This window comes from Rhinolophus sinicus, linkage group LG11 (assembly GCF_036562045.2).
Source record: "Rhinolophus sinicus isolate RSC01 linkage group LG11, ASM3656204v1, whole genome shotgun sequence".
Classification (NCBI taxonomy): domain Eukaryota; kingdom Metazoa; phylum Chordata; class Mammalia; order Chiroptera; family Rhinolophidae; genus Rhinolophus; species Rhinolophus sinicus.
Genome location: NC_133760.1, coordinates 66,867,854 through 66,892,339, shown reverse-complemented (window position 1 = coordinate 66,892,339; position 24,486 = coordinate 66,867,854). Strand labels below are relative to the sequence as shown.

The 24,486-nt window shown below is 39.1% G+C and overlaps 1 protein-coding gene and 1 long non-coding RNA gene across 8 annotated transcripts in view; one reads left to right on the top strand and one right to left on the bottom strand.

The window, feature by feature from the left end:
• The window catches only part of AHCYL2 (adenosylhomocysteinase like 2), a 135,817-nt gene that overhangs the window by 89,292 nt on the left and 22,039 nt on the right, over positions 1-24,486 (top strand). For 3 of the 6 annotated variants that reach the window (XM_019751438.2, XM_019751456.2, XM_019751466.2), the window contains exons 2-8: positions 3,088-3,199; positions 10,645-10,788; positions 11,241-11,341; positions 17,224-17,326; positions 18,750-18,844; positions 21,516-21,622; positions 22,697-22,813. In XM_019751438.2, coding sequence (XP_019606997.2) covers positions 3,088-3,199; positions 10,645-10,788; positions 11,241-11,341; positions 17,224-17,326; positions 18,750-18,844; positions 21,516-21,622; positions 22,697-22,813 — 779 coding nt within the window. The remainder of the gene's footprint in view (positions 1-3,087; positions 3,200-10,644; positions 10,789-11,240; positions 11,342-17,223; positions 17,327-18,749; positions 18,845-21,515; positions 21,623-22,696; positions 22,814-24,486) is intronic. The other 3 variants (XM_019751447.2, XM_019751477.2, XM_019751485.2) reach the window with 1 other exon arrangement.
• Positions 10,806-24,340, bottom strand: LOC109458107 (uncharacterized). Of its 2 annotated transcripts, none has more exons than XR_012490443.1 (4): positions 24,208-24,340; positions 19,614-19,717; positions 19,010-19,108; positions 10,806-10,907 (listed from the first exon to the last, which is right to left on the bottom strand). It is a non-coding gene; the product is annotated as an uncharacterized LOC109458107 (long non-coding RNA). The 2 variants fall into 2 exon arrangements; XR_012490441.1 differs by having other exon boundaries at positions 19,643-19,717.

Genomic DNA, 24,486 nt, shown 5'->3' with positions numbered 1-24,486 from the left:
ATTGTGCCCGACCAGCTGCCGTTTCCCTCTTTTCCTGCTTTCCTCCCTCCTTCTGGCGTAAGGTGAGCGGCCCTTCTCCTAACAGTCTGTTTCCCTCCCGCACCTTGACTTGATGCCTGTTGGAATGAGGCAGTTCTCTCTGAAGTGAAAAAGGGGGTTTACCTAAACAGCTCTTTGATTTCAGACCAGGTAGGAAAGTTAGGGGGGAATCTACCAGAGTACCCCCAACCTGGGTGGGTAGACTCCTGTGTTACAAGGGGAGCTGTTGAGTGAAGAACGGAATGGCACTTAACTATTCAGGACAGGTGGGTGCCAGGGATGACCTATTTAAAACATGTTGTCAGTAAAATACACATTTCTTGGGAATATTGTATAACAGTCTTTATAAGTGGTTAGTCTCCTTCTAATACTCTTCTGTCTTAAAGAAACTTGAGTTCAGTGTCTAACAAGTAAACAAGATTTAGAACCCTACGCCTCTGAGGGGAGAAAGCCTGCATAGCCTAGTCTTTAGGGCCAAAAGGTAGCCTACACCTGACCTGACTACAGTGGAGAAGACTAGAGAGCAGAGAGCTCAGCTTAGGGAAACTGGTTTGAGATGACGATGCAGGTAACTAGTTACATGGTTTAGTGCTAGAGGGTAAATGGGTGTGTACCCACCGCCGCTGATCCTACAAATCTAGAGAAGAGTGCCTGGCCCCCTGTTAGTGTGTGTGTGTGTGTGTGTGTGTGTGTGTGTGTGTGTGTGTGTGTGTAGGGGGATGTTACATATCTCAGGAAGGGTTTATCTGTTCCTCTTTTATAAAAGGAGGCACTGCAAAAGTTCCTGATTTGTTGTGGCCTTTGGAAAGTCAGTTACCACTCCTTTCCCTAGGGGGGCCTCTAAAAAAGAATAAAGACGCGTCATTCTCTTAAACAAGGTTGGTGAACTGGAAGGCAGCGTTTTCAGCTTGACTGCTATTCCTCTCCCCATCTTCTCACCCACCTTCCCCTTCTCAACTTTTTTTGCCCTTAAAAATTCTTTTAACTTTAGACTTGGCTTATGCTTACCGTGTTTACTTAATATTCAACCTGTACTGACAGTGAAGACAGAATAGGCCACTTCAGATTCATTTCAGCATGATGGCCTGACATGTGTCCGGCATTTGTGCCCGAGGATATACGGGTAATAAGTTACACAGCTCCTGCCTTTATAGAGCCTACAGTTTGTACAGGACACAGGTAGATAGTTATATTCAGTGTGATAACTATTGTGATAGGAGATGTATATGGAAGTTAATGTATGTTCCATGGGAGTGCATAGAAAGGGCACTTCATCTTTTTGGAATAAAGTGCTACTTTAGCAAAATAATCAGTATTGCTATTTTTCGTTTTGCAGAGAGCTTCTAATCCAATGAATTTTCTACTGCTGAAAACAATTTACAAACTCTAAAGTACTACACAGGCTTTATTTGTTGTTATAGCTATGAAAATGCTACCGTGTTTCCCCGAAAATCGGACCGGGTCTTATATTAATTTTTGCTCCAAAAGACGCATTAGGGCTTATGTTCAGGGGATGTCATCCTGAAAAATCATGCTAGCGGTTAGGGCTTATTTTCGGGGAAACACGATATGAATTCCCCTAAAAGGCATGCTAAGCTAATTCGATTTGGCCTGGTCCCTTTGTCTCAATATTTAAATGACTCAGTAGTTACCCTCACTGCAGGAAATGGAGTCATCATTTGCTGCTCTTATTCTGGTATGCTGTGTCTGTGTTCTGCCCATCAGGGAACCGGCTTTTTATCATGAAAGGTAGACTCAGTTGTCAGATCTTTGATCCTTCCTGCATTCCTGCCACCTTGGATCCAGAATAATCTAAGTAATTATGCAAACATTCAATTAGGGAAAAAGAAAACAAGTTATTTGTTGAATAAATAAATGATAGGAGCTTTGATTTGTAAAGTGTTGTCAAGAATCACGTGGAACCTTCGACTGCAGGAGAAAGATAAAAATACCAGAAAGTCATTATCAGATATTGTCCAAAATACAACCTTGAGTATTGAGGTTTATACATATTCCGTCCACTCATCCACTCCGTCTACATCGGTTATAGTTAATACATGATCAATCTTGTAGCTTTTAGGCATTTTATGATACCAAACATTAAAAATAATAAATTAATGTTGACTACTTATTGCTACTGAAAAGCTATAGTGACTATCTGCAAGAGTTTTAAGAACAGTGAACTGTAGTGGGGGGAGTAGGAAAGTGGATTTATTGAATCTCCTGCTGTGTTTCACAGTTTACATCCAGGCATACCTCAGAGATATTTCGTGTTAGTTTCCAGACCACTGCAATAAAGTGAGTCTTACACTTTTTGCTGGTGGAGGGTCTTGCCTTCAATTTTTAAAAAAAAAAGAAAAAAAAATCAATGAAGTGCAATAAAATGTACTATGCCCGTACGTTGTTTCTTTTAACTCTCTCTAAAACTTGGGAGGTATTTTTAGTTTTGCTGTATTTATGAGAAAATGAAGCTCTTACACACACACAAAAAGCAGTTTGACCCACATCACATAGCTAATAAGTGGCATAACCAGGGTTTGAATGCAGTTCCAGAAAAAATACCAGAAAGTCATTATGGAAAACTTATTTTTGCTTTCATTATACCATACCATTTCCTGAGAATCTTAAACCTTGAAGACATGTTACTTTACCTTTCTGCACCTTGCAGTTTCTCATCTAGATATATGAAGATTGAATGCAGTCTCAAAGCTTCTTTCCAGCTTTTGTTTTCAATGAAACTATAGAAAGGATTTCTGAATATGACTCAATTTTCTAAGCATTTATTTTAACCAGAACATCCCCTTTATTTGGTCACAATTTTATTGTAGAAAGTATGTAGTCAGAGAGTGGATCAAAGATTTAAATTTGATAGAAACACAGTAGGGAAAGAATGAAAAATCATTCTTTCTCCAGTCTTAACATTCCAAATATGGGTTGGTACAATCAGATCCACTGCAAGGGAAGGGAAGACCCTATAATGCAAGCCTTGAATTGCTGTCTCAATATGGAGGTTCTTTTCTTTTATACAACTAGAGTTCCTTTTCTTAGCAGATCCAGTTTGCTGACCAGAAGCAAGAATTCAACAAACGTCCCACCAAAATTGGACGTCGCTCTCTGTCTCGTTCCATTTCTCAGTCATCTACTGACAGCTACAGCTCAGGTGAGTACTGAACGGCTGTGGACCCACCTGTGGACAAATGATCAATGGACCGCCCGGTCTACTCAAGGTTAATTAAGCAGGATCAAACCTTCATTTTGGAATAAACACTTTGCCTCTTGGTTGAAATTCAGACCAAAATTCTAGGTGGAATCTTTGGATTCCTCTTGGGGATAGTGAGTTCTGATTTATTCAGAGGGTGGGAGTATGTAGCTCACTGATGACCTTTACTGAACAGCATGTGTAAAGACTTGCGTTTTTTCCATTCTTTGAAAATAAAAGAGGGGTTTTCCATCATTCCATGTGGTACTTGCAAATTAACAGGGAAGCCTTAATTTCCCCAATGAAAACAGTGTAGCTAGTTCAAGCGAGCCCTTTGCCGTCTCTTCTAAACTGTGACATTATATTGCTTGTTACTCCTTTCTTCCTTTGTAGTGGGATTAATTCAAATATATGGGCCCTGGAGCCGAGTTATCTCTTAATGCCAGATGAGCTATTACCATGTAGAACTCCCCTTGAAGGCACTGGCCATTTGTGCAACAGTGTCTGATCTAATATGGAGCTATTTTATTTTGTTCTTGCGTTGGAATGTGGTAGGAAGCTGAGTTGTCTCTTCACATTATAAATAGTAATTAATATTCATTAGAAGTTTTGAACTGTGACGTGAAATTTTATTTGTTCTTCACACAAATAAGAAAGTAGTGTTTGTTACGTAAAATTGAAGAAAGCTTGTTTAGGAAGCTGTAATTTTAGGTTGAGTAGATTGTTATTGACATTTTTACATTTCTCTTTTTCCTTTTCCCCACAAAAACTGAATGATCTAAAAGCACATGAAATAAATTCCTATGGATTTTTGTCTAAAGATACTGAATGTTGTACCTATCTTATTCTGCTGAAATAACCAGTGTTGAAAATTCATGAACCAATTAATATAACTCTGGAAACTATAATAATTGTGAAAATGTGAACTGTAAAACTGTGTAACATTTTAGACTGTGAGTTTGTACATTTTATTTAAAGATGGATACTAAATAATAACTACATTAAATTTTAACTCCAGCTCAGTCTCTTCCCTGTACACTAGATCCACATTTCCAACTATATTCCTGCAAAGAAAACCAATGCCTGCCTTGCCACTGAACCCCTAAATGCAAGGAGGTTACGTACAAAAATATCTGTTTACCTTAGAAGAGTGTGATTGATGCACTTGGTTTCTAAGTGAACACCTAGTTGTCTGGTTAAGCTCATTGGTAATTGACAGTAACCGGTGTCACCCTGGAAAACTTGGACCTTTTAAGTTGAACTATGAAATTCCCATTTTTATAGTAAAAAATTATCAACCATGTATCTCCATTTAAGGATATTAAGTTCAGCAGCATTGGAGTGAAAACATCCTGGAGGTGGAAAATAACTTAAAGGTCAGTTATTCGGCTTCTTACTGGGTGCTGGAATTGTCTTGAATGCATCCCTGACAAATGGCTATTTGGCCTCTTGGAAGCATTTTAGGTGATCGTGGAATCCTTGCTTCATCCAGTTATTTATCTCCTGATAAACTCTTATACAATTCCTGAACTTTAAAATTTTACTTAGAAATAAAAATCACCATTTGGGGGGCATCCTGCTGTCCTTATCACCCTCTTCTGGATATAATCCAGATTGTGTCCCTTTAAAAATATTATGCCTATGAATATAATGTTCCAGATATGGTCTGAACTAATCTACAGGAAGCATTATTTCCATAAACTCAGTGCTTTTTAAAATGAAACCTAAGAATATGTTTGCTTCTTTGGCAGCTGTGTCACATACACTATTACCTCGTTTTGTTTTTTTTGTTTTTTTGTTTGTTTTTCCCATGAACAATTGTCAAACCCTTTTAAACAAACTCTGAATGAACATGCCTACTGCCTTGAGTCTCGGACTGGTAGTTAGGTGGGACCTAGTTTCTAGGCTTTGACCCATGTGTGACTTGTGTGATCCTGGAAAACTCTTGCAGCCCGTGATATTCATAACAGAGGCACTGGGAAGTTATATGAAGTGATACAGGAAAAGCTCCGTACCATTGAATGAAAAGCCAGGAATAACGGATTTGACTCAGAGCTTTCTAAGTATGAGAAGATGTGCAAACGCAGATCAATAAGAACTTGGAACCCATTTTCAGCAAACGTTATCATTTAAGTGACTATAGAAATTTATTAACATTACAGAGCCCCCAAAGACTCATCTTTAGACTTCTTCCTGCCTGTTTCCACTCTCCCCAGGTGAACTCCTTCAGTCTCATGGTTTTAAATACAGTGTATTAACATTTGATTCTCAGATTGTGTCTCCAGCTCAAATCTCTCCCCTACACTCTAGACCTGTATAGTCAACTGCCTGCTCAGTCCTTTCACTTGGATGTTTTATAGGCACCTCAAACCTGCCATGTCTTAAAAGCTGAGCTCCTGAGTCATGTCTATTTACAACACTATAGCAAGATTCATTCTTTTAAAATAAGTCAGGTCCTATCACTTCTCAGCTCAAAACCCTCCCCTGGCTTCCCAGTCTCCCTCTGAGTAAAGGCTGAAGTTCTGACAATGGTCTACATCTATACCATCTAGCCTCCCATTACATTTTTAATTGCATCTCCACTTCCCCAAACCTCCGGCCTCCCCCAGTTGTTCATTTCAGTCCAGTCATTCATAACAGCATGCCAGCACACTCTGACTAGCCTCCTTACTGTTACTCTGTTATTTTGAAACATGCCAGGCACTCTCCTGCTTTAAGATGTTTGCACTTACTATCCCCTCTGCCTGGAATGCCTTAAGATACCCTAGCTGGGTATCTTACCTCCAGTTCTTAACCAAAGATCACCTTCTCATTGAGGCCTGTCCTGGCTCCTCTTTTAAAATGGTACAAACACGTCACCCAACACTCCCTATCAAGTTGTCCTCCTTTATTTTTCTCCACAGCACTTAGTATCATGTAGCATACATTACTAATTTATTGTCTTTTCTCCACTTACTTGAACATGAGATCCATGAGAGCAGAGATTTCTGTCCGTTTTGTATTGCTCTCTTCCCAGCACTTATAACTGTGTTTGACACATAAGAGGTGCTCAATAAATAAATATTGGTGAGAGGTATCCAGAGGCGTTCTTATTATACTTTACACCCCTGTTGAGATCTCTGATATACTCTGTGTATGTAAACAGGTCACAGAAGGTTTATGATATTACAGAAAAAGATCTCTTCCTGTCCAAAGTACCTGTTTCGTGAAGATACTTAGAGGTTTGCTTAGTCTGTGGCCTCCCTTCCCTTCCTAATGATCCTAGCACTACCAGCCTTTCTCAACCGGAGTTCCTCGTCTGAATCACAGAACACAGAAAAGGATTTGAGGGTCTGTCTCAGTTCTTCAAAGGATGGGTCATAGCTAGTACCCTTCTCGATGCATAAGAGAGAAGTTAATTCATATATTCAATGGATGCTTCCAGGCTATGGGGCTTCATTCTAGTGAAACCCAGGCTGAAAACGGCTGCATTAATCCCTAAAATGATTTTCTAAAAAAAAAAAAACTTCTAAAAACTCTTTCCCTAAGCACAAAACCTCATAAAAACAAATAAACAGTAGACTTTTCTCCAAAGTCAAATCATTCTCAGTGATATATTTCTGGAAAAATTGTCTTCGCAATGAGTTAATTGGTTAAGGATAAAGAAGGACAACTGAAGTCCCTTAGTTCATAATTGTTTGACGTATTTTCAGATTTCTTCAAATAACAAAGTTTTATTTGTTTGTATTTTGGTTGCTAACATAGCTTTTCACATATTTCTAGAGTGTTATTCATCAATGAAATCTGCTGCACATTGACACACAGGGCCCTACTGTTATTTCTATTACCAAATGAATAGTTGGGTCCAAGAAGAATTGGCTGACTTAAAATAATCTAATAGGACTAATTCCCCCAGGAGTCTGACTGCGGCTTCTCCTAGCAATGCCCATAGTAGCACAGTATCGCTGCTGCTAGGAGGTAAGGCTTACTCAGGCTTGAGCCATAGAACCTATAGAGCATGTTCTATGTGATAGACTGGGGCTTGGTGGTTCATCGAGTTCTGTTTTGATTCTGGGATATCATGGAAAAAAAGAACATCTCATGGTAATGTTATATTGTACTTTATGTGACTTTTCTGCCTAGAAGTTGAACCCTTTTGTGGTGTTATCTCATTTATCCCTAAGATTGTTCTGGTGGTAGTTAGAGAAAAAGAAAAGCATGGGAGAGAGCCTCTGTTATACTCCTTATTTTATAGTCGGATAAATTGCAAATGGCTCACTTCATCAAGTAGAGGTGAAGCTAGAGCTAAGGTCTCGGGCCTGTACTTTAGTAGGTTATTGCCTTGGTTACCGATTGTTCATTTTTACTTAACTTATGACTCTGGGCTTCAGAGTGTGCTGGCAAGAACAAACACTTGTTAGAAACTATTCAAGCGTGTATACATATACATGTGTTGGGTTTCTCTACATTTTTCTAGGAAAAAATTGGTTTAATGTTATCTAAACTCTTTTCATCAATGTGCTACTTTAAATATAGTGGCAGAAATGAGTATGGATGCAAAAAAATAAATGTCATGCTAATTCAGGAATAATCTTTCCACTGTTTTTGCAGAAATAACACTCTTGATCTGGGTCTGTCACCCACTTTACATTACATATTAGTACAATCTAGACACTGATATTTTTGGTTCTCACCTGATAACAGGTCTATATAAAGAGCTCTTTGAAAACAAATTCATTTTGGCTCAAAGAAAAACATTGGTTGAACTAACCAGTTGACTACTGTTAAGAAAATAAAATACTATTTTTTTCATTTTAGAATAGGAAGCGGTATAAATGATTTTTTTCTTTGACTTAGAAGAAAACAACTCAAGCCTAAAATTGGAGTGCTTCTCTAAGGGGAAATTTTGGAGTTTTGTTTTGTTCTTTGTTTGTTTCCCTGACTCTTCATTAGAAGCTGAAAGAGGAATAGGAGAGGAGAGCTATTCTGGGTAGAGTTAGGCTCCAACCTTTTTAATCACTGCCAGCCAACCACCTGCTGCATGGGTACATTAGTAAATGACGGAGGTCGCACAAAAAAGAAACTGCTGAATAATATTGTATGTATGTCATTTCCTTTCCCATTCAAAAACCCTTAAAGATGTTATGTCTGGTATTGAATTAAAAAATATGTGCAAAAGCCGATAATAATATCAGGTATTATTTATTGAGGGCTTTGCACCAAGCATTGCACTGAGCACTTTACTTACATTATCTTACTTAATATTCTCGACAACTTGACTTTGACAAGTCACGTTGGCCTATTATACAGTCTACTTCATAGTACATACTACAATCATAAGGACAGAAAAACTCTAAATAATTAGTTTTGTAATTTTTTGTTTCATGACTGACTCACCTACTAAATTGAACACTCCATGAAGGTAAAGACAACCTATATCTGTCCTTATAGCTCCAGCACTTAGACTGTGCCTGGTACATAGCAGATGCACACAATAAAAATTTTTGTGTTGAATTTTTGTGTGAATTTGAATGTGTGAATGACTGAATACATGAATGAATTGCCAACCCTATTAAACAGGTTTTGGTACCACTTCTACTTTATATACCCAGAACAGTAACTGAGACTTCAACCACAGTCTATCTAACTCCAGAATGCATAACGACTATATTTAAATGGCCATTGGGGAACATAAAAATCATATGGCTCTGGAAAAGGATTTGAAATTTCAGGGTGTTTTAAATATAAACACTTTCTTCAAAAGTCATTGCCCTATAAATTTGGATCAGGATTATGGATGGCTGTTCTTATTCTTCTCTCAGGGGGTAGAAGCATTGGTTCCCCTCAGCCTCCAACTCATAAGCTATTTCTGAGTATTGATTAGTGAGACAGATGACTGCCCAGGAAGCTGTTTCTGGGCTCTGTTGACAAAGGTACTTTGAGCTCTCGCTCACCCTAGGAGGGAGAACCACAAACTTTTTGTACAGATTAGCTCATTTGAAGAACAAAAGTCCCTTTGGGGATTTATGAATTCCCTCACCTCCCCGGGTGACCCAAGTTCATTCTTGTTGCCTCGTGTTAGGACTTTGCTCTGGGGCAGTTTTCCAGCTCAGAGCGAGATGGTCAGGCTCCTGCTGCCCAAACATATCGTAGTGCCATGCCTGATTAACTGGGCAAGGTCAGACTTGCCTTTCACAGCCCTCCCAGAGATAGACCCTCTGCTAAGAAATCTCAGCAATGCCTTAATTCTCTGGATATAAGTAGATCAGAGCACCGTAGATCCTAGGAGCTCTGAGCTTTTGCAGCTTTCTCCCCTTAAAAGTGGTGAAACTACTTCTTATCACCCTGGGAGATACATGATGCTTTGTAGACAGTGCTTTATGGTCCCCAACCTTCCTTCCCCAAAAGCCTTAAGGACTACATAGAAAGAAGCTATCCACAGAAACTTAAACATAAATCCTGGAAGGAAATTGATTCAAATCATCCAGCAAACAATTAGCAACTACAGAATTATATGAAGACTAAAAAGACCTCAGCTAAACATGGGAATAGCAGCAACTACTGCTGCCTGTTAGCAAAAGTCATACCTTGCACCCTGTAGTGAATATTGCTAAATGGATTAGTCATCAGAGCATTTTATTATTACCGCAAGAGGATTTATCCACTTCTTTGGGAATCTAAAATGCCTAATACAGGGCCCACTGAGACCAGCAAGAGGGGAGAGCACACAGAATACTTCATTGTCAATGTCTAATTGGGTCTGCAGGCACAGTTCAGCCTCATCAGAGCCAGTCTTAAAAAAGAAAGCTCTGTTATGTCAGACAAACACTTTTTGTGTGGTTCTGAATTACTTTCCCATGGGTTCCTTGTTTTCTAGGTCTTATCTATTTAGTTATTGTACTAAAACACAAATTACATCAGGCATTTAAGCAGCAGACAGAGAAGGGTAGCTGGGATCCCATAAACCCATAGGTCAAAGACGGTGATCTTGCATTAAGAACTTAACCTATTGGGGGCATCCCAGTTTCGGGTATCCCCTCTCGTAAGAGAGCTGTACTTTCGCTTTAATAAAATCTTTGCTCCTCTAAAAAAAAAAAAAAGAATTTTAACCTGTTGTTACCATGATGTAACTTCTTTCCTTTTGCATATTCAAGGACCTCTGTATGTTCTGAAGATAAAGTTAGCCCCAGATTTCAAGATAATGCTCTCGGGGGATATCTTTGGCAACCTCTCTCAGCTTGCTCTTTGTGACCTCTGGGTTGTACCTTCCACAGGAGATGATTCAGACAGCTCCACGATGACATTTAGGTGCTTACCAGATGTGTACATTGTATGGTGCTGGATGACCAGAGACGTTCATTCCATGGTTTGGAGTTTTAGAGGAAGCCATTTTTCCCCCCTGAGGGTGTTTTATTCTGTCATTTCAGCGGCTTCATATACCGATAGCTCTGATGATGAGACATCTCCCAGGGACAAGCAGCAAAAGAACTCTAAGGGAAACAGTGATTTCTGTGTCAAGAACATCAAACAGGCAGAGTTTGGACGAAGAGAAATTGAAATTGCGGAACAAGGTAAAGAAAGCACGCACCTTTTCCTCACAAGCTGCCTCTGTCTTTTTGTCCATGTGAATTGCTTTTTACATTGGGGGTCCTCGTAGCTTGTGAAATTTCAGTGTGAGTTGGAAGAATACCTATAACAACAGCAACAGCAAATCTGAGCTCAAGAAACACTGTGGGGAGGGCGTGAACTCTGGCGGGCCTACAAGGAACCCCTATACAAGGAAAAGGGAAAGAACCTAGAGAAAGGGGGACTGGGATACAGCGAATCAGAACACTGGAGCATTTGCCTCTGAAAGCTCCTTATAAAAGAAAAGTCAGGTTTAATATCTTGATCCCTTGAGAAACCTAATCTACCAGGGAACCTGCTCAGGAGGGGATCTTGCCTTAAGAGAACAAGTTTCTCTGTTTATTCTTTGTCTCTCACTCCCTCCTCTCTAATATTGCTGTGTATTGGACCTTTTCAGAAATGCCGGCACTGATGGCTTTGAGGAAGAGAGCGCAAGGAGAAAAACCTTTGGCTGGAGCCAAAATTGTGGGCTGCACACACATCACCGCTCAGACTGCTGTGAGTTTTTCCTGCCTCCACGTAAAAACAGTTAATAATAGTGACTCACTATTAAATGCTTGCAACATGCCAAGCACTAGCTTAAGAGCTTAGCAAATGTTCGTTCATTAATCCTCATTGTGGCCATGTAAAGCAGGTATTCCTGTTGCCAATTTCTAAACGAGGAAGTTGAGGCTCAGAGAGTTTAAGTAATGTGTCCAAGGTGATATAGCTAGGAAATCACAGCATCAAGATTTGAACGTCAATATAGCTGACTCCCAAGCTGATGCTTTCTCCACTGTGCTACACTGCTTCTCTCTGTCTTCCATCTCAGTGTTCTTTCTTCAAGGCAACTCTGTTAGGCTGCTTTCAGCTGCAAATAAGAGAAAACCTGATTCCACCTGGCTTATCCATAAAGGAATTTATTACACTACAAAACTAGCAGTCCAGAGGTCAGGTGCACTGCAGGTGCAAGCTCTGAGGGCTCCAGTGTCATCTGCCTGTGACGGTCTTGGAGCTGCCTCCTCTGCTTACTGCTCCTGTGCTTACTTCAGCCTCAGGCTGATCGCAAGATGGTTACAGCTCTCGCAGCCATCACAAACTGACATGAAGAGGGAGAAGCAGCATTTCTTCCTCTCTCCCAAGAGCAAGGAAACCTTTCTCAGAAGTCCTCCAGGACACTGCATCCTGTGTCGTTGAGCAGAACTGGGTCACATGCCCAGTCCTGACAGGGGGACTGGGATTACCGTGATGGGTTTAAACCAGTGATTCTCACCCCAATCAGATTCAATGTCCTCTTTTTATAAAGAGGTATTTTGCAAGGCCCCTGTATTATCTTGAAATGAAATTCAGATATAACATCGAGGTACATATAAGTTTAAAAAATCAACATAAAATTTTAACTGAAATATGAAGGAAGAATGAAAGGAAAATAATTGATAATAAAATAATGTGTATTTCAATATGGAAGTGCTTGGGTACAGGTATCATAGAAGAGTCAGGTATTTGTACTTACTCATAGCACTATTTGAATGAACGTGCTACAAATGTAGATTCATAGAAATGTGTCACTGTTTCAGAGTAGCATTGCCAAATTGTTTGGTTTTTCTAAAATTATAAACAACTTTTTGTAAGTTTTTGAATAACAACAACAAAAAGTATTGAGTTTTCTCTTGATTTACGCAGTTTCCATTCTTGGAAAAACTATTATTATTTTGTATTAAAACTACACAAACACTTTTTTGTTAATATGTAGAGTGGAATAAGGTTCTAAACTCAGATAATTATAAATAGGTTTCTCACTCACGTGAACTTTTTGTTGGAACTTTTGAAAATTGTACCAGAAAGTGCCCTGCACTTTCAAAATGTCAAGATCTCTGGTCCAGCCCACTAAATGCCAGTAGCACTCTCTCCTCCTCCCCCCACCACACACAATTATTGTGACAATCAAAAATGCCCCACAGTTTTCCAGATTTCCTCTGTTGAGAACAACTGACTTAGAGTTATCGTCAAACACGTAATAGATATTGAGTTGCCAACTATAATGAAACCACTACAGGAAATTGGGAAAACAGTCTGGAATCCTATATAGGATTTATAAGATCCAGGTCATTTTTATGGCTAGATCAACTTCCAAAAGACCATCTCCTGAAGCACAACACTTATATGGCCACATTCCTTATTAGGAACAGCAGAGATTCCTCAAGACACAGACAGCTGCCCTAGCATCTTCACTACAAGACTTTTCTGGGTTACACGTTCTCTGAGGAAAAGCGTACTTTGGCAGCCCAAAATTAATATTAATTGAAAAGCTATCTCTTTTTGGAGCTACAGACTAATGAATTGAGGCAGAAACCCTCTTGGAAACTTTTTCGGGCTTCCCAAGTTGGGGACATGAGAGAGTACAATGTGGTGGCTTAAAATAGTAAGTGCTTCTGTACTGCCGCATGTTGCTAATTTATATCTAGGTTCTTTTTTATCCCTTGGATCACTGAACATTACCATCCTTCAAGGTTCCTTTCTATCTTTTTCTGGAGTAATCAAAATTGGAGTAATCAAAATTAGTTTGCCAATTTTAATATTATTTTAATGTTCCCTTCCTTTTTTTTTTTACTTTTTCCTTTAAAAAAGTAATTACAAAGGAATTTTGCTTTGTTTTGTTTTTAATCTCCATTTTAGTTTTTTGATTACAAAAGTAGTTTAATTTTCATTTTACGATATTCAAACATTACCACAATCTATAATGTAGAAAGATAAATTCTCCTATAATCTCATGCTGCAGAAATAACTATCATAGTTGATAGTTTCCTGTCCATGTTTCTAATAGACTTGGATCTAATTATATTTTTAAGGTGTGTTTTCATAGTTTTAACCAGATTGCCTAGCTACTCCTTCTAAATGGTAATGATTTAAAGTCGGGTTCTAAGCTCTGTCCACCCACTCCTATCTGGGTTCACTCCTGATTGCCCTCATAGTCTTGATTCTACAGTTCTTTGAACAGTTTTTATATTCTTGGTGCCAATCACTTTTCTAGTTAATTTATATTGCTTTGGGGTAAGTCTCAGTATCATTTTTTTGTTTGACAAATTCAGGAATCCTAGTTATAGGAATTCAGGAATTCTTTAAGGTAAAAAATAAAACAGGAAAAAAAAATGGGATCAGACATTGAAAGGTAGCAGAGACCAGAAATTAAGAGATATAAGTAGTTCTGACTGTTAACTTACTATGTGGCCTTGGACATATTACATGAGGGCCTAGCTTATGTTAGTGGAGTTAGTTGCAAATTAAAAAAAATTAAAGCATATTTTTAATTAGAATTTTTATTTAGTATAGAAATATTAGCAAATGTAATTTTTTAAAAATGGAAATTACCAGTACCCAGAGTTAACCCCTGTCAGAAAATTTTAAAACAAGCTTTTTAACCAAAACTTTATCCTTGTTAAAATAGCTATTCAAGCAGTAGGATGGTACACTACCTTCTTAGAAAGAATCCTGTCTCCACCTTATATATTGAAATAAAAGTAAGTCAGGGTCAAATCAGTGGATTACATTTTTTTTAATAATTTTTTTTAATTTTTGAAATAAACACAAATTTACTAAAAAGTTTCAAGTATAGTATCGACAACTTTTTTTCTGAACCATTTAAGAATAAGTTGCCAACCTCATGCTCCTTCACCACACATACTTAGTGTGTGTTTTCTACAAACAGTACAGCTGTTCAAAATTAGGCAATTAACATTGATCCATTATTACCATCTAATCCTCAGACCCCATTTGAGTTTCACTAGTCCCAATAGTATTTTTTATAACAAAAGGATCCAGTCCATAGTTCTGTATCTCTTTTAATTGTCTTCTGTCTTTAGTATCCTTTAGTGCAAAATCATCAGTGTTTGACTTTCATGACCTTGACACTTTTGAAGACAATAGGCAAATTATTGTGTAGAATGTCCTCAATTCGGAATTTGCTGATGCTTACTCATTATTAGATTCAGGTTATGCATCTTTGGAAGGAAGCGATGCTCCATTTTTAAAAAATTTAATCTTATCAGGTGACACATGATTTTGATTTGTCCAATAACTGATATCATTTTGATCCCTTGATTGAGGTGGTGTCTGGAAGACTTTTCCATTTAAACGTTATTTTTCCACATTGTAATTAATAAGTATTTTGTGAGGTAGTAATATGAAATTGTGTAAATATCCCATTCTCCATCAAACTTTCGATCTATTCACTCATTTGTTTATTTGGGTGGAATCATTGTTTCCTATTTTATTTAATGGGTTATAACTCATTAGTATCATTATTTATTGTGATGCTCAAATTGTTCCAATTCTGGCCAGCGGGGAACCCCTTCAGTCTGGCTTCTGTAGCGTGTCTGTTGACATATCCCTTTCATTCTTTGAGCACTTCTTGCTTCTAGTATAAGATGATCTAAGCTGAGCTTGTACATTCCCTGTCCTAGCCCTGGAATCAGCCATTTCTCCAAGGAGCTCCCGTTTCTTTCAGCGGGTCATACTCTAGTGTGCTCTTTGCTACTGGAATGTCATTGTTCCTGGGTCCTCCTTCATTAATCTTGGGTACAATTGCTCATTAACGCTTCATATATTTCTTTTGGCTTGTTCTTCCCTTTCCTTTCAGGGCTCCAGTTACATGTGTGTTCGACCGTTGGATAATATCCCATAGATCTGGATGCTGTCTTCTGAGTTTTCTCCCCACTCTTTTTTCTTTCTGTAATTACTATTGACTTATCTTTAAGTTCACTGACTGTATCCTCAGATAATGCCCAGTCTGATGGTAAGTCTGATGAAAGCATTTTTCATCTCTGATATTTTAAAAAACATTTTTTTTTCTGACACTTCTATTGATTTGTTTTTACCATTTCCATCACTCTGTTGAAATTCCCTATCTGTTCATGGATATTGTTCATCTTTCTCAGTAGACCCCTTAACATAAACATAATCATAGTAAATTTAAAGTTCTTGTCTGACCAAACATCTAACTCACCACAGATTCTGGTTTTCTTGAAGAATACTTTATTTCTTGACAATGGTTGTGGGTTTTTTCCCACTTTTTTCTATATAAAAATATTATATTGAACAGTAGTGTATTAGTTTCCATTATTGTCATGAATTGGCCAGATTTCGATTCTGTTGACGTGCATTATAGGCTTCAAATTCCTCTCCTCAGTGTTTTGGCTTCACCTTCAGCCTTCAGCTGCTTCTGCACGCGCTCGCCACAGGGGGGCTCTCTCTTCAAGGGCATGCACCACCGACCTGCCCCACTAGACTGGGCTGCTGGTTTCCTGGAGCTTGGCTTATAGTGAGGGTTGGCAACTGGGGTCCATGGAGCTTCTGGTCCAGCCTCAGTCTAGGCAGGGAAGGGCTCGTTTAGTGTTCTCACACCTGGAGCAGCCAAATTTTGCTCTGTGTCTGTGCTAGGTCTTGAGCAGGAGATCTTTTCCTGCCCCTCCTAGAGAGGTAGCTGGTCTTTACTTTGTATCAATGCAGGGTCCTAGGCCCAGGAGGGTTTCCTGCTACGCCCCCAGGAGCAGAGTTTTTGCTTCTGCCCTCCCCCCAAAGCAGTGGATCTTTGCCTGCTCCTCTACCTACAGCTTAGGCTTTTGCTTCCTATGAGAGAAGATTGTGGGGCCGTGCCCAGGTTTCATGCTTGTCTTTGAGACAGCCAGTCAGCTCCCTGCCCCCAGTTTTCCTTATGAGTACCTGGTGGAACCCCCTGGAAAAGAGCTTGTTATGTGAGTGCCAAGTCTCTTTGTGCCTGGGGCTGCTAGAAATTCCAAACTGACATGCTTTTTCGCACTCAGCCTCTACTACATTCATTACAATTGTAGCTCATTTTTTCTTACCCTCCTGTATGGCAGCCACTTCTTCCCGTGCTCTGCCAACAGTGAAAGAAACCATGTCTTCTCTTCGTCTTAAAAGGATTTGTCACTCTTTGGAATTCAGATCACTTGCTTGCTCTATGATCTCAGCTCTTTGATGGGCTCAAAAAAGTTATGGCTTTGTAGATCATCCGGCTTTTTCTTGTTGTTAGGGTAGGCGTTCTCTTACAGCTTTCTGTATCCGAAGACGAAGAAGAACTATATAAATTGGTGGTTTTAAACAAAATGTTTTGGCTCTGACATCCTTGGTTTAATTCTTACAAGGAAGCTCAATATGTTACACAGGTAAAAGTGTAAAGCTCAGCTGGAGCCTTCCCTTCATGCCCGCTTCCTACCCGTGTCCTCTTATCAAAATACTGAAGAGTTTCTATAGAGCACAGTTTGAAAAATCATTGGCCTCAGTTATTTTTGATGTACTTTCTCATTGTCAAATATATAAACTTAGTCTCCTTGACCAAGTGTTTGGCCCAGACTTGCTCATCTCCTGCTTTTTCTCGAATCTAGGTGCTTATGGAAACTCTGGGTGCTCTGGGGGCACAGTGCCGATGGGCTGCCTGCAACATCTATTCCACTCTCAATGAAGTGGCTGCTGCTCTAGCAGAAAACGGTAAGATCTTTGCTTGTTCTCTGCGTCTTTGGCTAAAGTAAGTCTCCAACAGGTTCCATTGTTTCAATATAAATCTTTAAGGAAGGTTGACATTAAAGGAGTTGTCTTGGAAGAAATGGATCCCTCTCTTGATGAGTTTGCTCTCTTTCTGGACTTCTCCTATTAAATATGACCTAAGTAACTGTTGTTTTACAGTAATAATTACCTTCTTTCATCTAATATTCCATTATTAGTTAATTATTTTCCTTGACTTGTAAATATTAGAGCACCCGTGAACACCACTCTCAGGTAACATGGATTGAAAAGAAAATGCTTCAGGCACAGTTTTGTGGTCCTGCTGGTTTTTCAGACGTTTGCCCTGATTTAATGTTTGGTGTTTCTGCTTCAGCAGTAAACAGGATTTTACCTGGCAGATTAATATTTGATCACAGCTGTCACTGACACTTGAAGTTTTAAAAGCAATAGAGAAATTAGGACTTTGCCAGTTTTTTCGCTTCACTCTGGCAGCACAACGCAAATCAGGGCACCAAATAACTTGCTTCAGAGTTCTTGAGAAATGCTGAAAGTTCTCTAGTTGATGCATGTCTCTTTTTGCTAGCACTTTAAGCATTTCATTTGTTCTTTCGTTTACAAAAATTTTATTAATGCATAAAATATGTATAGAAAAGTACACAAATATTAAATATATAGCCCAATGAATTGTACATATACATTCATTTTTTTCAACAAATGCTTATTATACCTCCTATAACAACTATAAAGACAAATGAGACAATGACTTTGCCCTCAGAATCTTATATTGTGATTGAGGAGAAAAGACACATATATAGATAATGATAACACAAGGGCATAGATGATAAATGCCACCACAGATCATAAATCCACATTCAGCACCCAAATAAGGGGCTTATAAAAGTTCAGATTTCACGAGCGATCATTTCCAGCTGAGCTAATCAAACTTCCGTAGGAACATGACACTTCACTGGGCCATGAACTTAACAACATTTTAACAGATGGAGAAGAGTCTCAGGGTTTTCCTGATGAAGAGGATGGGATGACTAAAGCATAGAAGCAAGAAACATCAAAGTGTAATTGGGAAATGGTGAAAATTCCAGTTGGACTGGATGAAGAAGAACTTTTTTCTGGTTTCTTCTTTTTTTTGCTTTAATCATATGTTTAGTGTCCATCATCCTTTTGTCCCTTTTGTTTGTCCTCTTTGGTTTAGCAAGAGCAAAATGACCCCCAAAGACAAAGGAGTGGATAAAGGGGCTGAAGACAGTACTAATGAGTGAAGAAAGTCAATCCAAGGAGTGCAGCAGAACAAGAGAGTTTGGAATTGGGGAAAACCAGCATCTTCTTGCCAAAATTTAGGCTCAGCCCTTTTTTTCAGCTTTAATGGTTTCTCTTTGTTCCTTTTTCTCAGGATTTCCTGTCTTTGCCTGGAAAGGAGAGTCAGAAGATGACTTTTGGTGGTGCATTGATAGATGTGTGAATGTGGAGGGCTGGCAGCCAAACATGGTGGGTTACATCTCTGCTAACATAATCCTGGGGGGAGGGGGGGGAAATTGGCATAAGAAAGGGTTTCCCAACAGTAGAAAAGGAAATGCCTCCTTTTCCATCTGATGTACCTAGGCTTCCAGCAGAGCTACATGCTTATTCTCAGGGTACCCCCAAAATACTGACCTTTTTTATAGCCTCAAAGTGCTATAATTTTTAGTGCTGATCCTAGAAGCATTCGTATTCATCTGCAGCATTAAAATTCTGCTCAGGGTTCACAAATGGCTGGTTAAAAAATAAGATTAATGAGTTACCATCCCGTACCACTGCTCACCACCCCGCCCCCCAACAACAATAATCTAAACACACACACACACACACACACACACACACACACACACACACACACAGCTCTCCTGTAGTACTTAACTCTCTAGAATCATATGCTAAATTCATAGTAAACCTGAAGGAATTCCAAGTTCAAATTTCTTCTCTTTATTCATTCTCCACCTTAAGAAACTAGGCAAAATTTTGGGGGCTTTATAACTAGGCAAAATTTTGGGGTTTTTATTTTTGTTTCACTTTTTTAAAAGCTTAAGTTCTTGAAGGCTGATAGCGTATTAAATTCACAAAGAGAATCAAAAAGCTTGACAGAGTATCAGGCACTCCTACTTTGCGAACATTTCTGCATGTGAGTGAGAAGAGAAATTAGGGAATCAACTGCAAAAAGAATCCCTGAAGCTCTAGTCCAATTATTGCTTGCTGCTAAATAGTGCAGAGCGGGCCTCACCTGGTACACAGCAGAGAGAAGCAGCCTACCTTTCTGGATTCTGTGAGCCAGGTCACCTTGCACCGTGTGCTGGTTTGAGGAAGCTGGGTGAAAGCTTTCATATCCTGAAAGGGAGAGAGGAGTCGGCTATGAGTCAGCGAATTCCAGCCGAGCTTGAGTATAACAGTAACAGAAGGGAGGGTGACCGACAGGCTCTCAAGAGGGTATGTTAGGGGGTTTCTACTGGAAATATTAATTTTATGGTCATGAACATAGGGAGTACACGGGATTGCTCCCAGAGAGCTTTTATAGACTCTAGAGCCTGCTGGAACGGTTGAGGAAGAGTAACACGAGGATAAAAACACGTGGCACCCTCAGAAAATAGGACCCATATCTCTTTGGATCCTGTCAAGATCTAGTACTTTTCCTTGCTTTCCAACCTCAGGAAGATTCCCTGGTGGCAAGAATTTTCTGATTCAAGATTTACATGGTGAGCTCTATGGGCTACATTCATTCAATAAATATTAGGGGTGGCAACTACCTGTGTTACCTACCTTTGTTAAAGGCAGGAAAAAATGGGTGAGAATAGTGGGACTTAAGAAAGAGTTTCCAGTTGCTCAACCTTTTTGGTCTCTGACCTTTTGTGTGGCTAGGGAATCAGAGGCTACGAGGGAAAACCCCATGACGGATTCATCCACGCAGAAAGGGAGAGAGAAACTCAGAGAAGCCTTCCCATTTCTTAGGGCATCTGTTCTGAGGCTTTCTACTGGGAGAAAATAGAGGACAAACTTACAGTATGGAGCAAGTGTAAGAGTTTTCATGAGAGTCCTGCCTCCAATCCCTGCTCTCAGATTAGGTTTAGTTGAGTCTGAGAAAGTAGCTCAATAGCAAGAACAGAAGCAAAAAAGAGATCCGGTGGCAGACATGAGGTTGGGGATCTTGTGTACCCAGGGGTCCAGGATGGCATTTTCGGCACCTGCGGGATAGTTGATAATTGGCAGGACTGCAAAATGGGTGCATGCCAGTAGAGGGCAGCTCACTTCTGTGGGACTTCCCGAGAGGATGGGTCTAACAATTTGGAAAGTCCTGCCAAGCATTTCTGACAGCCAAGTGAAGGGCTGAAGTGCCATGGCCTACTGCCTAATAGTATCCTCAGCTGGTCTTTCTTTACCTTATTTATAATTCACAGACTTTCCTCTGCGGGTGAAAGCTCCAGTGGGCACAGCATGGCGTTTGTCTTTAATCACAACCTGAAATACCTTGATGCACAGAAGCATGCATGCAGACCTGCGTGCTGCACCATTCCCTAGTTATTGTTCATTTGTGTGTTGAGTGTGAGTTAACTTGGTGTATTAAGTGTAGGCAAAACCCTACAGTGCTGCCTGGTATTTTGGGTAGGACGGTGCCTATACCTTGGGAGAAGTGAAAAAGGAATGAATACAGTTCCATAAACCATCGTTCTGGGAGGGAGATGTATTATCTGGTTTTATTTAAACTAAGCTTTGATTGATTATGTTTAAGGTCCTGAATTTAACCAATAGAAATATGCTAATTTCAAATTGAGGCTTTCTGAATATCTACAGTGTATACTCAAGAAGTAGTGGTCTAGATAACCATTTAAGTTATTGGTCCCTAAGAAAATCCTCATTGCATTGCTGTGTACTTTGATCAAGTAGGTGTGTCATGTGGGATGACATTTGGCTGTGAGAATTACAATTGGTCTTTCACCCCTCATCGTCTTTGACTTCAGTATAATGACTGTTTGGTCATTATACTGGCTTCAAGTTACTTTTCATAACCATATGAGAAATTTGAAATATCTGTAAATTGACAATTAATCTTTGGGATGTAAGACCCAGAGAAGTGCTGGAAGCTTTGAGCCTTCAGCAAAATGAATGACATTATTGATGCTTATTATTGCAGATCTTGGATGATGGAGGGGATCTTACTCATTGGATTTATAAGAAGTATCCCAACATGTTTAAGAAAATCAAGGGCATAGTGGAAGAGAGTGTTACTGGAGTCCACAGGTAAGGTTTGGCCTAGGCATACCTGGTTTTATGCAGCGTAGACATATACCTTGTAATCACATACCTATAGAATACATTGTGTTCAAAATTGGAACTTACTGTAACGTGATGAGATCTGAGTCCGCAGATTTGTTTTCTTTAATTAACACAAATAATAAACCTAAAATAGTGAGGTGGGAAGGGTAGGGAAACAAGTACGGTCCTAATGTTTTCTAGTCATTGTAATGCAATGACTGCTTGTCCCTTTTTGGACAAATTCATTTATTCAACAGATATTTATTGAACTTCTGCAGTGAACCAGGAACAGCTCTAAGAACTGTGCTAGGGTTCTAGACAAAATCCTGAGCCCTCATCGCACTTATATTCGTATTCAGAGAGCAAGGATTTAGGGTTCTGTTTCTCAAATGAGCAACAATTCCCTGAGTAAAATTGAAATCATTTCTGTTTGCTATTATTCACTCAGAAAGAACTGAAAGTATGAAATAAAAGTTTTAGGGAAGTAAATTCTTAATATGTCATCATCACTGCTTCGGTATTCTGTGACCTTTTTGAATATGCAAAACTATAGGCTGTACCATACCTTCAGACTCTTAGAAAGGGTCGAATTTTGAATAAAACTCCTGGTTCTGGCTTTCAGTTGACTCAATTAAAAAAAAAAACTCCTATATGTTCATATACATATTTATAGGTATGTGTACTGAGATGATAAAATTGAGACTGTTTGAAAGTTAAAATTGTTACATTGGAGTAGTGGGATTAAAATAGTACTTAAAGTTATTCTTTTTGTAATTAAAAAGGGAAATAAAATTAATAAGCAATTTAAATTTTTACAGTTTAATCATTACAATTTAGAGGTGGGTCACATGCCTTTTGACTAAGATCTTTATTCTGAGCTGCATAAAGGCTTTAGAAAAATATTGTTTATTTCTCCATATACACCTAATAGGATCAACTCGTCATGCCTCATGCTCTCATGCTTATCCAATCAACATATTTCTGGAATTTGATATAAAATTGATGATAGATTGCAGTATCTCATTGTTTTATGTTCTTCTTGACTTGCCTCATTCTCAGGCTGTACCAGCTATCCAAAGCTGGGAAACTGTGTGTCCCAGCCATGAATGTCAATGACTCAGTCACCAAACAGAAATTTGACAACCTCTACTGTTGCCGTGAATCAATCCTCGATGGGTAATTTTTTATTATTTTTGATGTGAACTTGAGCTGTTGAATTGAAGTTCTAAGTGTTTTCGTTCTGGTTATTTCTGGAAATGATTCATGTAGTACCTCTGGGTCTATTACCACATCATACTCAAGATTTTGTAACCCAGAGCTGCCTTTGTTATCACCATTACAAGTAAATCTATTTTACTTAGAAAAATCAGACTAGCCCTATCTATTGGTGGCAGAGTTTTTATTTGATGACCCTAACAGGCCTGAGACTAACTAAAGTAATTATAATGTGTAAGCATCTTTGATGGTTTGGGAAAAGGTTCCAACTATCACATACTTCTCTGGCCATCTGGAAAGTTGTGGTGAACCAAGAGTCAATTCCCAGGGCGTTTCTAGTTTTCCAAATCTGTTAGGACTGTACATCTTGACAAACTCTACTTAGATATATACCAACCACTCTGTTTCTATACTTGTGTCCCAACATTCCTTCGTTCTTGCTAGGAAGACTCAGTAATTCCCCATCTGAAACCATTAATTTGGTTTTCATCATATATAGGCTAATGGGAACGTGAAGAAAGGGGCTGTGGGCCACATTACTAACCGTTCTGGACCCCAGGCAGTTTGCGACACCTGAGGCATTGGAGCCAGCGGACCTTGGTTTGACTACTGGCTCTGTCATTTATTAACTATCGGGCCTTGGACTAGTTATTTAACCCTCTGTGCCTATTTCCTCATCTGTAAAATGGTGGTAGTAAGACCTACCTCATAGAGTTACTGAGAATTAAATGAAATAAGGTATGAATCCTGGTAGTCTATGTTAGTTCCCTTGCCCTTTTTCTAGAACCCTGTACAGTAAGTCCTAAGATGGTGTTAGATCTCAGGGGAAGCTTTTTGCCTTGAATTCTTTTTGTTTTTTGGGGGTAGGTGGGGGGAATGGAGTATCCAATGCAAATTCAAACTTTTGTTAATTATTACTCCTTTGAGTCAATAGTATTATCAGATGGATTGGACATTTGAATGAATTCTCAATCCATCAGTCTTTTTATAGACTGTCCCTAGTTCTGGCCACATGTGTTATTGTGATGAAAATAGCCTTGTGCCCAATAAAATCAATAATTATCTGGGTATATAGTCATTAAAATAGTTACTCATCCACAACTAAATATCTTATTGATTTTTCAAGTCTCAAATCTATGAGCCTAAAATCTGCCTATACTGGTTCAGTAAAAGATACATAAAGGTACCTATACTAGTTCATAAAAATAGACAAAGTCCCTCCTAAGCAGTGTCTACCCTGTCGGTAAGAAAGATTCTTTAATATCAGAAAGGTATGAAAGTGAGAGTAAGATGCAAGCAGTGGAACAGAAATTAAGGTTAATGAAGAAACAGGAAAACAACTATCTACCAGATACCTGCTGAGTAGTAAGAGTTCATTGGCACCTTCAGATGGTGAGAAACTTTCCAGTTGGTTCACAGGCAGTTGTTCCTCTCAGAGGAGTTGAGAGCAGTAGAACTTAAAGAGGCAAAGTGTGCTCCAGGGAAGGTTGCAATGGAAAGGAGGACGTTCAGGCCAATAGTGAGTTCATATGAGGAAAGGAGTAGTGATTGATTTTCTGTAGTTCTCAGCTGGTTACACACTGCACCACAGCTGGGAGGGAATGGCCCCGCTGACTGCTGGAGGACACTTCTGT